Source organism: Leguminivora glycinivorella, chromosome 7 (assembly GCF_023078275.1).
Source record: "Leguminivora glycinivorella isolate SPB_JAAS2020 chromosome 7, LegGlyc_1.1, whole genome shotgun sequence".
NCBI classification, from domain to species: domain Eukaryota; kingdom Metazoa; phylum Arthropoda; class Insecta; order Lepidoptera; family Tortricidae; genus Leguminivora; species Leguminivora glycinivorella.
Window position 1 is genome coordinate 14,315,826 of NC_062977.1, and position 16,231 is coordinate 14,332,056.

The 16,231-nt window shown below is 36.9% G+C and overlaps 1 protein-coding gene across 2 annotated transcripts; it reads right to left on the reverse strand.

Annotated features, from left to right (window-relative positions):
* Positions 1–30: 30 nt before the first annotated feature.
* LOC125228333 (late secretory pathway protein AVL9 homolog) lies at positions 31–13,554 on the reverse strand. Of its 2 annotated transcripts, XM_048132856.1 has the most exons (8): positions 13,380–13,554; positions 12,932–13,129; positions 12,491–12,707; positions 11,127–11,316; positions 9,975–10,684; positions 6,791–6,974; positions 1,370–2,462; positions 31–468 (listed from the first exon to the last, which is right to left on the reverse strand). In XM_048132856.1, exons 1-7 carry the CDS (start codon positions 13,446–13,448, stop codon positions 2,177–2,179), a joined length of 1,854 nt encoding a protein of 617 aa, XP_047988813.1. In that variant the 5' UTR covers positions 13,449–13,554; the 3' UTR covers positions 31–468; positions 1,370–2,176. The 2 variants fall into 2 exon arrangements, with proteins under 2 accessions (XP_047988813.1, XP_047988814.1); XM_048132857.1 differs by lacking the exon at positions 13,380–13,554 and having other exon boundaries at positions 13,039–13,128.
* Positions 13,555–16,231: the final 2,677 nt, after the last annotated feature.

The window sequence follows — 16,231 nt, forward strand, 5'->3', positions numbered from 1 at the left end:
TTAGGTTTAGGTAGGTTAGTAAAACAACACTTAAATAATTTAATTTTATATTAACGTGTCACAGCTATAAAACAGTTAGGTAGGTATGCGATTTTTGCAAATGTATACAACCTGAAATCATACATCAAAATAAAATACTATAAATATAATTAGTCAGGGAATAATAAGTAACAGAATAAATCCCGCTTTAGGGATTTTATTTTAATGAGTACATAGAGAGCCTCCTTGCTGATTTCTTTGATTATAATATAAATAAATAACGACAAGCAAAAAAAAACTGTTTAAGAAATAGCATCTTAATAATATTTATTTCGATTTCACTTTAACAGTATTCCACACTGACGACTAAAATAATAAATTAATCTATCATGATATCAACAACATACTAAAACTATCAGTGTTTTTAGAGATCACAAATCGTATCAAAGTTGAAGTACTCAGTAATTATTATCGTCATTTTTACAATACCTGTACCAGGGATGTAACGGAGTTCTGCTTCTGCTTCCGTTACTGCGGAACTTCCGTTTTGTTTTACACATCCGCTTCTGTTCCGGTTCTGTTATTTTTCAAACGGAAGTTATAACGGATGTCGGAACCTAGCGCGACGGTGGGACATGAGCGGCGTACATCAAAGACCAACAGGTCTATACCTATCATTCGCTCATCTCTCCGCTTGCCACGTGCTGCGATACTAAACATTAATCGCTTCATTCCATTGCGCGCCAATATTTGTCCTGTCCAGTAGCGAGTGAACAACTATTCAGTGGTGCAGGGCTTATCTACGATCCCCTTAGAAGCTCCCCTTAGATTTGTTTATTAAATACAGTTTACTTCTTTTACAGTCACTCCATTTAATTTAAAAATTTAATTGTGTGCTAACAATTACACATATAATTTTTACTGGTTAGTTTTGGATTGTATTATACTACCTACGAGTAAGTTTTCTTTTCGTTTCTAAAACCTTTTACGGCATAATAAAGGTTTAAAAGGATTCTTATGTGATTTTTAGTGATTACCTAAACAACAAACAATCTTAAAGTTCAAGGTGATTTAAATTTTTGGATTGTAATGAATGATATACTTAAGATAAAATATCAGGTAACTTTTCTTTTCGTTTTTAAAACCTAAGTGGGCCTAAAGGCTGATTACAAACTGCTGATTACAGGCTGAACAGTAAACACCTAAAAGTTCTAGGTAATTTAATTAGTTTTGGTTTATGTTATACCTATGTGGTATTTTTTCATTTCGTTTTTAACATCTATAACTTCCGCTTCTGGTTCCGGTTCCGCTTCTGCTTCCGTTAAACTAAATTCAAAACTTCCGCTTCCGCTTCCGGTTCCGTTAAAACCACATCCGTTACATCCCTGACCTGTACCAAGATAAAGATATTTCAAAATATATCAATTTTAATAGTCAATGCAAATATAAACTCCAGAGAACTTCTTATCGTGATACATGACATGAATATTCAAAGTATTTTTTAGATTTTTGATTGAATACAAATCGATAAATATTTGAAGCCTATAATGTAATAATTACTGATTGAGTTTTTCTTTGAACTTTTTCACGAGATAAAATCGTGCAAGAATTTTCGTGCGTACTTGGAAATCACATTGCGCTTACAAGGAAAGCAGCTATTCGAGCGAAAAAATATGCTTAAATACAACAAGCAAAAAATATACATATCATTTTCAAATAAATCATACATTGAAAACAATGATAGACATCAATTCATATAATGAAGACCTAGAAAAGAAGCTGCCATTTATTTCTTCGATCAAATAGTCTGCTTACTCTTTTATCTACGATTAATGTCCTCGAATATAAATAAACAAGTTATCACTGTAAAAAAATCTAATGGCCACCATCGCTACAATTCGACGGCCAGATACATCACTAAGGAACATACTACACGGAAGTATATTTACAATAGACCTAATTTCGATATCTAGAATACTATGAAGTGATAATCGCATCGCGCACAACGGTCATTCTCTAGAAATACGATATTTGACATCGTTTTAGGCCTGGGGAATCGCTAGACAGGGCAAACTACATTCGCACTATCTGGAAAGTATTTCGACCGATTGCCACAAAATGATGAAAAGAGTCATTGCAATTAGACGCAACCGCAAATCAAACATATTTTCCGAGAACGACTCCCAAACGCGTGCGATTATATGACCTGTATTTTGTTAAGGGAAGTAGAAGTGTCCTCTATAGATTTATCGGGCGGGTCGGGCGTGTGGGCGCGCTCCTCCGCCCTGTTGTCGTCGGGCCGGGCCTCCTCGGCGTCGGCGTCGTCCGGCGGCGGCGCGGTGAGCGCGCTCCACCAGCCGGACAGCGCGCCGCGCGCCTGCGACAGCGCGCCGCCCACCGCGCGCGACGTCGTGGCCACGGCGCGCCCCGTGCTCGCCACCGCCGCCGTCACCTTGCGCCCGCCCTCGCTTGTCGACATCGTGCTACATGGATAACTATTTTATTAAAACTTGTGCTACAAAAAATTGAACGGAAGGTAATAGTATTTTATGCAACAGGCGTTTAAAGGAGGTCAAAAAAGACGAGTGGCGTGGGTAACAATTTGAGGCGAAGCCGAAAATTGTTATTAATACGCCACGAGTATTTTTTGATTCAGTTAAACACCGTTGCATACAATACTTTTTCTACGACCATGCACTTAGTTTTTAATAGTTTTCTTGAATAACTTTCGTCAAATTCACACTGTTTCCTGTATTTTGACTCAAAGGTTTGCACTGTCAGCTCAGCTGCCCAAAGCCTTTCCGCGCACGCGCGCAGTATCGTTATAACAATGCATTGCCATTGTTACAGAGCCAAACAATGCGTTTTCAGTTTTTTCGATACTGCGCGCATGCGCGGAAAGCCGGTGGACGCTGGCTTTGGGGAATAGACTTTTATGTAGGGTTTTAAAGATCTATGCTAGACCCTGTAAATAACGAATAACAGTTCGGGAGTAGAAAAAGACAAATATCGTACTGATAAGTTATGAGGAAACAAAAACTAATAAAAACAAACATCGTATTGATAGTTCTGAGGAAACAAAGACTAGGCCTCTTATTCCTAATCGTTCACTGAAGTTCACAAGACTATAAGAATCGTTTGTCCCTTTCCGACGTTTGATTGGTTGGAAAGGGACAAACGATTTTCATGCGCTTATCAACTTTAGTAATCGTTTATTTCAGACGCAGTTAGGTTCATCATCAAAAACCACCATGTATATTCGTTTTTGTTAAATTCGAAAAATGGATTAATTAGTATGAGAGGACCTTAATCATAACATTAAAGTCATTGTCAAGTGTTTGACGATGACGACACATCAACATGTCAAAGCAAATAACATTAGGAAGTGGTAAGGGATGCCAGATGCCACACACATGTTCATTAACCTTTCGAGTCCCAGCAACATCATAATGATGTCAGTGTTACAGAAGAGAAGATTTTGAGGTTCAAATGCTTGGGACTCAAAGGGTTAATTAATTTAATTTTTTTAATAAATCGATAACCGTCAGAGTCAAGAGGGTAGTTTCTTAGAGAAATTGATTGTATTTGAACTAAAGAATCGTCCCTTAAGCCTCCGCCACATATAAAGCGTTTTGATAGCGCAATGATAGCGGTGCGCTGGCGTTCCGCTCGCAATCCGCGCACGTTAGTTCCCGCCGGCGTCGACTGGGCGCACAGAACACCCCACTAGAAGCCAAATGCAAGCGATATTGTTCGAGACGCAAATCACCAATCCTTGCGGGGTGAGGCGGGCGCGCACGGTGCTGCCATTGGTCGTTTCAAATAATGGCGCGCCTTTATGATTAGCAGTAGGGATGGGAATGGGACATGTCTATTATAGACAATGGTACCGGTACCAGTACTGTGGTGAATTTGTTTTGCAACAAATTATAATATTATAATTAAATTATAATTAAATTATAATATTATAATTAAATTATAATAAGGCCTAGTTACCCTTCGGGTTGGAAGGTCAGATGGCAGTCGCTTTCATAAAACTAGTGCCTACGCCAAATCTTGGTAGTAGTTTCCAAAGCGGACCCCAGGCTCCCATGAGCCGTGGCGAATGCCGATGCCGGGATAACGCAAGGAGGATGATAATTGTGATAGCATCTCAATAAAAATCATTCTAGTAATTAATAACTAAACTGTGCATTTTTACTTACGTTTACTAAGTTAAATAACCAACTAAATATTCTAAACTAATCAATGAACTAAATACCACTACAGAGTCTACAGATTCTAGATAATTATTCACTATTACAAATCTGCTTTCTTTTATATTTCATAAAATGGTAGCACATGGTACGAACGGCAGTACGAAGTTCCCGCAACAGACATAAACTAACATGGCCCCATGCCTAGTCGTTTACGTGAAAGGGATAGCATATCACATTGTTAACTCGGTAAAGAGGGATGGACGCGCCTCGGCGCCGCTCAGCACAACCATATTGACCAGTATAAATGAACTCCGCGGACAATAAACAATATTCAACAAAATAATTAATTTGACTTAACTGTGGAATGTTGTTCCATCTTTTTTATATGTAGAAGTGTTAGAAGACTTGCCACACCACTTTATGCTGTAAGAGACCATTGTTTGCAACCAAAATTGATTATTTAAGATTTTTTCCCGAGCGGACACGGACACTGTTAGCGGGTCGTGTGTGTGTGGATTGAGTGAGCACCTTCCGAAAATAAAAAAAAAATATGCTGATCATTTAGTAAAAGTTCTAAAACAATTGTAAAACGAATCTCTGAATTTGTAAAAAGATAAATCAAAAGATACAGCCATTAACATGTGCTCACTCAGTTCTCACAAACTACCAACGAAAACAGTGAATATATTCATTTAACATATAATATTTATATACTAACATTTAGTAAAAAATAGGCCAACCTACCTCTATAAATATTAGATCACCTAGTGACGTATTAAATTTTTTACAAATAGTTTCTTATGCTCACTCAATCCACACACTTTTGAAAAGCCGAATTTTGATGAAAAACATAAGATTTAGACCGCTATTATATGTGTATAGTTTAGTAAAAGTGAAATGGGAATTTGTAAAATACAAAACGAACCACTAACGTGTCAGGTTTTTTTATAATAAATTTTTGTAAGTGCTCACTCAGTCCACACGTTTTGAGAAAGTTAAAAATGTAAATATCTTACGATTTGTAGCACCTAAGACACTCGAAAGTACTTCAACATTTAGTAAAAATTTTTACTAAATATCCACCATCTAATATTTTATATTCGTTGTCTGGTTTTAAAGATATTCAGACATAACTTTTCTCATACAAATGTATCAAGTAGGGTGACCACACTATGTCGGCTCCTGATTTTCCCCACCTTCCCATTGTCATATTGAGATTGGGGAGTTTCGTTCGTTCAATTTTGATAATATTAAACTAATACCATATTAATTCTCCATCTGCAAACTGTTTTTAGGTTATGTTCTTGGCCTAGTGATGATGTGTATTGTGTAATTTTTATCGACGTCAGGATAATAACCATATCGACATGCATGCATTAAAAAGGACATGAATAATAATTGGTAAGAAACAAAGAATATAATACTTCACTAGTAAGAAACCAGAACCTGGTAATCTAATCGCGCTAACAGATGAGCGTACCGGATTTGTAAGTGGGAGCGAGAAATAGTTATTCTTTTCTCGCTCCCACTTACAAATCCGGTAAACTATTATCAAAATTGAACGAAACTCCCCTAATCTCAATATGACAATGGGAAGGTGGGGAAAATCAGGAGCCGACATAGTGTGGTCACCGTACTTGATACATTTGTATGAGAAAAGTTATGTCTGATTATCTTTAAAACCAGACAACGAATATAAAATATTAGATGGTGGATATTTAGTAAAAATTTTTACTAAATGTTGAAGTACTTTCGAGTGTCTTAGGTGCTACAAATCGTAAGATATTTACATTTTTAACTTTCTCAAAACGTGTGGACTGAGTGAGCACTTACAAAAATTTATTATAAAAAAACCTGACACGTTAGTGGTTCGTTTTGTATTTTACAAATTCCCATTTCACTTTTACTAAACTATACACATATAATAGCGGTCTAAATCTTATGTTTTTCATCAAAATTCGGCTTTTCAAAAGTGTGTGGATTGAGTGAGCATAAGAAACTATTTGTAAAAAATTTAATACGTCACTAGGTGATCTAATATTTATAGAGGTAGGTTGGCCTATTTTTTACTAAATGTTAGTATATAAATATTATATGTTAAATGAATATATTCACTGTTTTCGTTGGTAGTTTGTGAGAACTGAGTGAGCACATGTTAATGGCTGTATCTTTTGATTTATCTTTTTACAAATTCAGAGATTCGTTTTACAATTGTTTTAGAACTTTTACTAAATGATCAGCATATTTTTTTTTATTTTCGGAAGGTGCTCACTCAATCCACACACACACTAGCGGGTGCCAGATGCCACACACATGTTCATTAACTTTTCCCAGCAACATCATAATGGCGTTACAGAGAGAAGATTTTGTCGCACGCGTTCAAATTTAATTTTTTTTAAATAAACCTGATTTGTCGTATGCTTGGTGACCGCGAGTCGCCCTGTAAGGGCCATCTTGTTGTATTGATCTGTGACTGGGCGCAACGCCAGCGTTCGTCCGGCGCATTGCGCTGCGCTAACGCTCCGCCTACGCTCTCAAAACGCGCATGTGTGGCTGAGCTTTTAAAGTTAACGGAATTCAATAAAAACAGGGTGTATAGTATAAGTACTTACTGAGCTATTTTCAGCTTCATATCAGCCACGGATAGCTGCCCGGCGAACGGATGAATCGGCGCCAGGTTAGCGAACGCCTCGATGTCACCATTGTTAGTCGTCTTCAGCCACTGCTGGTACGCAGGTGTGGCTTTGAACGCCGCCATGAATTGAGCATTGTACGGGTCGATTTCTCGGCTACCCTCTGTAAATAAAATATGTATGAAGTTGATTGCTACACGGGACCTCTTGGTACTCAATATAAAACATGTTAAAATCCTAATAGCCGCAGGTTTAGAATAATTACTATCAAAAACAGTGCTACCTAGCTTCGTAGCGCCCACCATACAATTTTTTTGCTGGGGAATTTTGATTATTATTGTACTTGAAATTTAATTCAATTTCATTTGTTCGAAAAATTTTAGAAACAAAAGAAATTATATTTTATTTGTTTACATGAAAGTTAAAATTCCATTGAAACCAAATGTACTTCAGAAAGTACATTGGGCGCCAAGAGGCTAGTCATGTCATTAATTACATAAAGGGCCTATTGCATACTAAGGGTCGGTTGCACCAAACAGTCTGTCACCGTCAAAACGTTCTCAAAATTTTATTGTATGAGAAGTTCCATAGACCTCTACTGCGTGACGATGATGTGTCTGTTAACCGTGTTTGATGCAACTGGCCCTAAGCCTAGTTTATTTCCAGCAGAGTTACAGTGCGATTAAAAGTGAGGTGAGTATGTCACTGCGAGATATCACACGTCTTCTAAATCTCGCGGCAATCAACTGTGCAGGGCCTCTTACTCATCAAAGATCTTATCTTAATATTGTTTAGGGCTTTTGCTACAGTGAACAGCGCCAGTGCAGCGTCATCTGGCCTGTGATTAACAAATTAAATGGAAATTCTTCGCGTCTCGCGTCTTTATACTCTTTATCTCAAGAAAAAAAAACCGGCCAAGAGCGTGTCGGGCCACGCTCAGTGTAGGGTTCCGTAGTTTTCCGTATTTTTCTCGAAAACTACTCAACCTATCAAGACAATTTTCCTAGAAAGTGCTTATAAAGTTCTACTTTTGTGATTTTTTTCATATTTTTTAAACATATGGTTCAAAAGTTAGAGGGGGGGGGGACGCACTTTTTTTCCTTTAGGAGCGATTATTTCCGAAAATATTAATATTATCAAAAAACGATCTTAGTAAACCCTTATTCATTTTTAAATACCTATCCAACAATATATCACACGTCGGGGTTGGAATGAAAAAAAATATCAGCCCCCACTTTACATGTAGGGGGGGTACCCTAATAAAACATTTTTTTCCATTTTTTTTTTTTGCACTTTGTTGGCGTGATTGATATACATATTGGTACCAAATTTCAGCTTTCTAGTGCTAACGGTTACTGAGATTATCCGCGGACGGACGGACGGACGGACGGACAGACAGACATGGCGAAACTATAAGGGTTCCTAGTTGACTACGGAACCCTAAAAATGATAGCGCGATTCAGAAATTTTATTATACGGAACAGTGCCATCTAGTATGTTATTCGTAAACTAACAGCCGGTTGCACCAAACCGTCTGTCACCGTCAAAGCATTCGTTAAATTTTATTGTATGGGAAGTTCCATAGACATCTGCTGCGTGACGAAGACGTATCTATCAAATGTGGTTGATGCAACTTTTCCAAAATGAATAATGGTCATTACTTCAAGAAAAATGTTGATAGCGCGATTCAGAATTTTAGCTACACGGAACAGCGCCATCTAGCAAAAGGTTAGTGAACCAAACCAGCACAGTATAAATCTGGGAAATAACCCCAGATTTATACTGTGCTGGTTTGGTTATTATGGTATTAACCTGTGGGATCCCGCCGGCGCACAGATATGAGTCGTAAATAAAATTACCAGGTCTCCCGCGTCCTTGAAAATCTTAGTCTCCGTCAACTCCCAACGACACACATGTGTGTCCACGATTTCGTACACCTATATTTCCCACGCCACAAAGGCCATGCCAGGATAAGCTAAGTGAAATTAAGTATTTATATTCATTTGGTAGCTTATTAAAGAGGCTTACTTTGATGAAAAATCTGGAGGTGTCGCTTGCGTGAATTATTATTATTTTATGTTTTTGTATGGCAATATAACACAAAATTAATATCATATAATTGTCCTACCTACGTGCACAATATAGGCGACGCGCGTCAAAATCGGCCGCCCAGAAAAAAAAATATCGAAGAAAGTTCAAATTTCGTTTTTTTTTAAATTACTAAACTATACAATTTTGGGAGCTGAAATTTGGCACACTCGATACTAATGCAAAGACGAATCAATGAAAAAAAATTCAAGCTAAAACTCGCTGGGGGCAGATTCACTTAGCTCATCCTGGCATGGCCTTTGTGCTCGAATATCTCATTCCATTTAAAACTTTATTTCTAAAAGTATACGACTCAATTTTAATTGGACTAAGTTTCATTCGATTCCTAATAAAAATTCCCTAAAGAATGATTTCAAATATTCACTCACTCCCTATAGAAACAAAACCACGCCCTATAGAAACAAAGCCACGACCAGTTGAATCTCTGGTAATTTAAAGAGAGATTTTTACACAGACTATGGACAAAAAAGCATGCAATAGGCTAGTTTCCTTAGTCAAATCAGCTTCTTTTTATGAACTGTCAAAACGATTTGCTAAGAAGAAAAATATGGACTGTAGTTATTTTTAAAAATAATTTCTATTTAATAAGTCGAAAAGAAAGATATAAAGTAAATGAATTGACCGAGACGCCACTCTTCAGTATTTCATAGTAATTCCATACTAATATCGTCACTCCTCAGTATTTCATAGTAATTCCATACTAATATGGAATTATTTACTATGAAATTTCACAGTCAATTAAATAAATAAATAAATAAATATTGGGGGACATTACAGATCAATAGCCCCAAACTAAGCAAAGCTTGTACTATGGGTGCTAAGCGACGATATACATAAATAGATAAATACACTTATATACATTTGACTTTATCTGTTCACCACACATATAAATGCCCTTATTAAATTCATCTTATTAAATAGAAATTATTTTTAAAAATAACTACAGTCCATATTTTTCTTCTAAATATGTAGTGCTTTATTTCGAGCACTGCATAAAATATTTTATTTTAAGTATAGGAAACTAGCCTATTGGTGCACTTCTGTATAAAATTACCTGGTAATAAAGATGTCCTTAAAAGATAAATTAAGTAGCTGGCAAATTGGTCTCGTATCCACGCGTCGCCCTGCGAAGCGCCGTGCCGCACCACGTGATCGGCGAACCTCAAGTCTTCCGTCCCGAGGGCCAGCTGTCTCCGCAACATCAAATCCCCTGTTTCTATCCTCATCTCATTCAGTTCTACAAGGACATCGAATAGTTGGCGTTTTTGCTTAAATAAAACATTAGATGCACCCACTACGAAACCCTGAACGGCCGGGTCTGACAAAAGGTCTAAGTACTGTAAAGATAAGTACGGTAAACATAGGTAGCCATCCTCAAAAAGCGATAATGGGAAGCCGCACTCTGCTTGGTCAATCTGGCTGGTTAAATTGTACAAGCCATCTACGCTCATATCTCTAGCCATGGTTGGGCTTTGTTGGGCTTCAACTAGTGGTTTTTGTGTTTTATATTTTTCTCCAACGCTGTGACATTTTTCTCTGCTAGCTAAGTCTTGTCTATCAACATCTGCTAGTAGCGTCTCATCAAAGCTCTGTCGGCTAACCCGGTCCTTTTCTTCCAATAAATTTCCTGATTCTTTAGGCGTAAGTTCGTCATCTATTTGAGAACCGTTTACGTACGGCTCGTTCACGATGTCGGTTGCGGTGTCAACGTCTTCCGACTTGTTATCTGGGGCCATAGGAATGGGAGATAATGGCCTGGATAATCTGTAAAGATAAGAACGACTGATAATTCAAGTAATTTAAAAACAAACATTGGAAATGACGTAATTTTTTAGTTACGGTATGCGTAACCGACGCAATAAATTGTGATTTGTACACCGTTACAAGTTTGTAAGCCAAGAGATATTTCACTTCAAAATTATCCATTAGTTTGTGGTATTTTTTTTAACAATGTAGTTTGCCTGTCAAACTCATAATTAAATTTGTTGACCGTAACTAATTAAATGACCTGGATTGGATTGCTTAAACCTTAAGAAGAGGCTACCTTATTTTGGCGTCTTCTGAGCCGCTCAGGCGCCGACGGCTGATGCGTTTGCACGGTTGTGCCAACGTTGCGTCGCAGCAGCTTTAACTAGCCGCAGACGCCAGGGAAACACTAGTGTCTGATGGCTATAAAGCTGCCAAATGGTATATGTGTTATACTCACACGACGTTGGCGGCCTTGCCGAGCCCGTGCTCGAGGCAGCGCGGCAGCAGCGACACCAGCGTCAGCAGCGCGGCGGACAGCGGCCCGGCCGGCGACCCGTACACCAGCACCCGCCGTCGGAGCAGCAGCAGCTTGAACAGAAGCAGCGCCTTGTGCCGCCACGACTCCACTAGCCGAAGGACTGATAAACCTAAAATAAAAACATATAAATATTAATGATGTGTGTTTGGTATCCTTTCTACGTTGCCTGGCCTAGGGGCCAACCCAAAAGCAAAATGTAACCATAGATTATAGACACAGCTCTGTACACGTGCTTATATCTTTTACTTTCTTTTGTTTGTTTTATGTAAACTTTTGCAAATTAATGGTCAAGTTTTATTTTTTGGTAGTTTGAGTTTTAATTATTAGATACATAAATACAAAATAGATATTCATGCTCTGTCATCAAAAAAATATTCCATATATGTAACTATGCTTATATTACATTAGTCATTACTTCCTACTTGTTAAAATCATGAGTCATAAGCATACCATGAAAAATCTAAATAACCATTTACTTTTAGTTGTATGTCATAATATTAAATGAATATGATTTAGGTACTTTCATATAAACTATAGAAATTGTTTCCACACAATGTATTCCCTTTCTAAGTACACCTATTTTGGCTCAGTGATCAAAAGTGAATAACGGCCTCCAAAATGAGAGCACACCACCTGTGCTTTTCTATGCATAAAAGAGATGGTATACATTTAAGGTAAGAAACTGATAGATTATGAGTTAAAATATTGAATTAAAATATTGATCAAACTGTTTTTTGTTACACCAGTAGATCTTGGGTGGGTTTTATCTTAGATAATGTTTCATTAACAGTTTCAAAACAAATGGTGGGCAATTCCACATGTATCAAAGAGGATTGAGTATTATAGAGAGTTACTGTTGAAGTAAAATGTGTAATCACAGTGCATAGACTGCCATCTCTTGACACAGGCTTAAAACTTTAGAACCTCAGTTTTGACAATTTGGCCCATATTCTTAGCTTGATATGTGTTAAAATGTCAAATATTAATATTAGCGCCATCTAGCTGAGCATACCCCAAAGGTCTAATGCCATCTAAGGCCACTGTACCTTTTTCTATATGGTACTGAGGTATGTTTTTTTCTTAGACTTTATCTGTCTATACGGAGTTATATGTCTTTGACATGTATACAATGCCAATAAACAGTAGAGTTCATAAATATGTACATTTTTCACCTAATTGCAACAGGTTAAGGTGAAAAATGTACACATAACTATGAACTCAACTGTACAAGTGATTAACCTAGTAGTAAGTACTGTCACAATTAGTAATCAAGGTAAACCTACCTTCTAGAGTTTGATCAATCTGAACAGGGCAGTTGTTGAGGTGCTTGTAAGCATCCTCTAGAAGCTTGGTCTGTGAGAAGTCTCCCTGCAGGAACCATGCTCGCACTACTAGTTCCATCTTCACCGCAAGCCGCCCGAACAGGGGGGACTGGCACACCACACAGACACTCTTTTGAACTGAACTTCTCGTCATGTCCTCTGTTTTTTGTACAACTTGCTGAAAAATTATATTATATACATATTATTTAAATACTCTATTCTCAATTAGGTTCCCACTAATATAGAATAAAATTAATTATATTCAGTGTTAAATGTACAAAATCAGTGTGCATGATATTTACATAAATATAATTCAAATTAGAAACTTATTTGTTTTTTATTAATGGTGACCTTTAATTAGTATAACCACAGTGTTTAATAACATAAAGATATCATCAATACCTCTATCGGGATTTGCCGGAAACAGGATATTGCATACACAGTATGGGCTGGCTCAGTAAGCCCTGGTAGGTGGAAAAATATAGTATCGGATAGGTAATTATGAGAACCGTCAGGCAATGCTAAGGCTGGAAGATGCCGCCATGCCAAGGGCAGCTCAGTGGGCCGGCCAGGAACCAACTCGGGGTAGCAATGCTCCACCTACAAAATGCAACATACTCATTGATGATTGTACTTAACTGTCCTGTGTAAACTAACTGCGAAACATTCCAGTATAAAGATTGACGCATAGCAGATACAGAATCAGGAAGGCTGTGATTTTTAACAATTTAAGTGTTTAAATTTTATCAAGAATTAATAACCTTAGTCTGACTTTTCTGAGCATTATAATTATTCAAGAACACATCACAAAAACATTATTGATTAATAAACCCTCGACGCCTACACTTACCTGGCAGCCTTTTTTATGGTGAAACCCCACAACTATGATATTTAGCACTGGCTCATTTATACAGGACATGATGTTATATTTTAATTTAAAGGGATTTGATGATCAGGGCATTTTCAGATGTTTTTTTTTTTACGAAAACAACGAATTTAGCACTCGTCGCACAATCAAAGTATGACAGCACAGCACAGAATAGACAAAGACAGACACCTTTTTTGCACAGATAATAAATTAGTGTTGCCGGTTAAAACGGCAGCTAAACTACAGCAGTTAGAATTCTATTACACTATCCACTATTCGGTCGAATAGATCAAATGGCCGCTGTACACATGTGGCCAACGGTTCCACCAACCCTTGGTGGAACCCCTTGGCCAAGCGTGTAGAGGCTTACTTGGCCGTATGTTGGCAGTTGGCGCTTGCGCTGGCCGGCCAACCGATTGGTGTCGGTTTTTTGTCCACACATCAAATGGCCGCTGTACACATGTGGCCAACGGTTCCACCAACCCTTTGTGAAACCCCTTGGCCAAGATAAGAGCCGCTGTTTACACATTGGCGAACCAATCACTTGGCATTGGCTCTTCATGAAAGATGGACGTGGAATGGAAAAGGCTAGGAAATTCTAGGTCATTTACGTTGTCAGCGAAATTTGATTAAAAAATGATAACCCCGTAGTAAAATTAAATTATTTGAAATATTAACAATTTTTTGAATATTCTGATAAGCACATTTATCTTTTAGATCCTTTGATGTGTGGACAAAAAACCGACACCAATCGGTTGGCCGGCCAGCGCTAGCGCCAACTGCCAACTTACGGCCAAGTAGCCCTCTACACGCTTGGTCAAGGGGGTTGGTGGAACCGTTGGCCATATGTGTACAGCGGCCAAAAGGATCTTGGCGCCAATGGCCAACTGCGTTTGCACGTTGGCGCTTCATTCAGTTTGTCGTCAGCCGTCAGAGAGGACAGTAATTGTGAAATATTTACGAAAATGTATGTATGTATGTATAAGCTTTATTGTACATAAAGGAAACAAAAGAGACACAGTTACAGAGTCAGTAATATACAATGTAGGCGGACTTATCCCTTAATGGGATCTCTTCCAGTCAACCTTTGAGGAAATAAGTAGAAGCGATTAACGATGAGTAACCAATTTAAAAATGTACAAACACTAAAAGAATTAAATGCAAATTTTGTATACACAAATGGTAACAAATATATACATATACAATTACAAGTTAATAATAATAAGTTTATCTATGCCAATAATAGTGTTGATTTTAGGAAATAAAATAACCTTGCAAATGTTTAATGTATTGCCTAAAAAAGATAAATGTGCTTATCAGAATATTCAAAAAATTGTTAATATTTCAAATAATTTAATTTTACTACGGGGTTATTATTTTTTAATCAAATTTTGCTGACAACGTAAATAACTTAGAATTAAATAGCCTTTTCCATTCCACGTCCACATTCCATGTGTAAACAGCGACTCTTATCTTGGCCAAGGGGTTCCACCGAGGGTTGGTGGAACCGTTGGCCACATGTGTACAGCGGCCAATAAATTGGAGTTGTCAGAGTATATTTTTTATTGTTAAAAAATAGACATGAGATGTCGCTACCAGTCACATGTAGCCACTATGTAGGAATTTTTAAAGCCGTCCAAAAGAAAAGAAACTGAAATAAAAAATAGGACCGTCGATAATCCTGAAAATATAAGAGTTATTATTTAGGGGCTATTAAAAACAAATATTTTAACTAAGTTATGAAAATAAGTGTATTTTCTTATTATTTTTAGGATAAGTACTTTAGTTTGGCAACATTGAACTTCCTATCACTTCCTATTATTGGTAGTAGTTTTATTTTCAAATAATAAAACTTAAATAAATATAAGCACATGTTAAATAAGATCATTATTCAAATTACTAAAATTAAAAACAAGTAATAAATGAATATGAATAAGTAAATAAACTATAGCTGACTTCGTCTTTATTCGCGTTCCGGTATCATTCTTGCTTGATCTTGATTGTCATATGTTGACAATTTCACACAGGAACTGTCAAGAGGTCGCATTAACCTATTATCTATTGTGTATTTTCGGTGTACGTCTGAGTACCATTGAGTCCATTGACTAGATTGATAATCTGTTTCTGTTATTCTATATTTTGAGTTTAAAAGTGCAGAATTGTTAATTGTTTTAATTTTAAAGCGTTATCAAGTACATTACTGAAAGAACTCACTGTATTTAGGTGAATTAACATAAGTTAATGTTTATTTGTTACACATTCAGTGTTTATAAGAAGTGTTGCCGAGGAAAATTTCCTTAATGAAAATTGTCGCCATTTTCGCACGTAATGAACTGAAATATCATTGAACTGGTGAAAGAACTCATACATATTTGTGCAACTTGTTGACTACAGGAACTACGTAATATTTTTCGAGTTCATAATTCTGGATTTTAAGGTTAGTATAAAAATGTAGAGTATTTTGCTATGATTCTGTTTTTTATCATATTTAAGAACTATAAAATCTTAATATTTTACTTTATTTTTAATTTACTTCGCATTTACACATGAAAATATCCTTAACAAGTTTCGACATGGTATTATAGGCATACCTACCCGGTTTCTTTTAAAATAAGCAGCATGTATCTGGGTTTTCGGAATTACCTGTATGATATCACCTTCATTTGTTTAGTCACAGTAGGACAGGTTTTTATTTTTGTAATTTGATCCATTCAGTGCATTTAAACACCAGCCAAATGTCATCATGAAAATATTGTTCCTCAATTGAGTGAAATGAATACTTCATCATGTCAAGTTTGCCAGTTCCAGCCTCCCAGGTAGATATTATGTATTGT

What these genes read in the sequence shown, in the direction of transcription:
- LOC125228333 (XM_048132856.1), bottom strand. Translation starts at nt 13,448, where the DNA reads ATGTCCTGTATAAATGAGCCAGTGCTAAATATCATAGTTGTGGGGTTT. An exon ending in TCCGGCAAATCCCGATAGAG is followed by an intron (nt 12,708 to 12,931) that starts GTATTGATGATA and finishes ATAATTTTTCAG; the next exon opens with CAAGTTGTACAAAAAACAGA. An exon ending in AAGGACATCTTTATTACCAG is followed by an intron (nt 6,975 to 9,974) that starts GTAATTTTATAC and finishes TTTTATTTACAG; the next exon opens with AGGGTAGCCGAGAAATCGAC.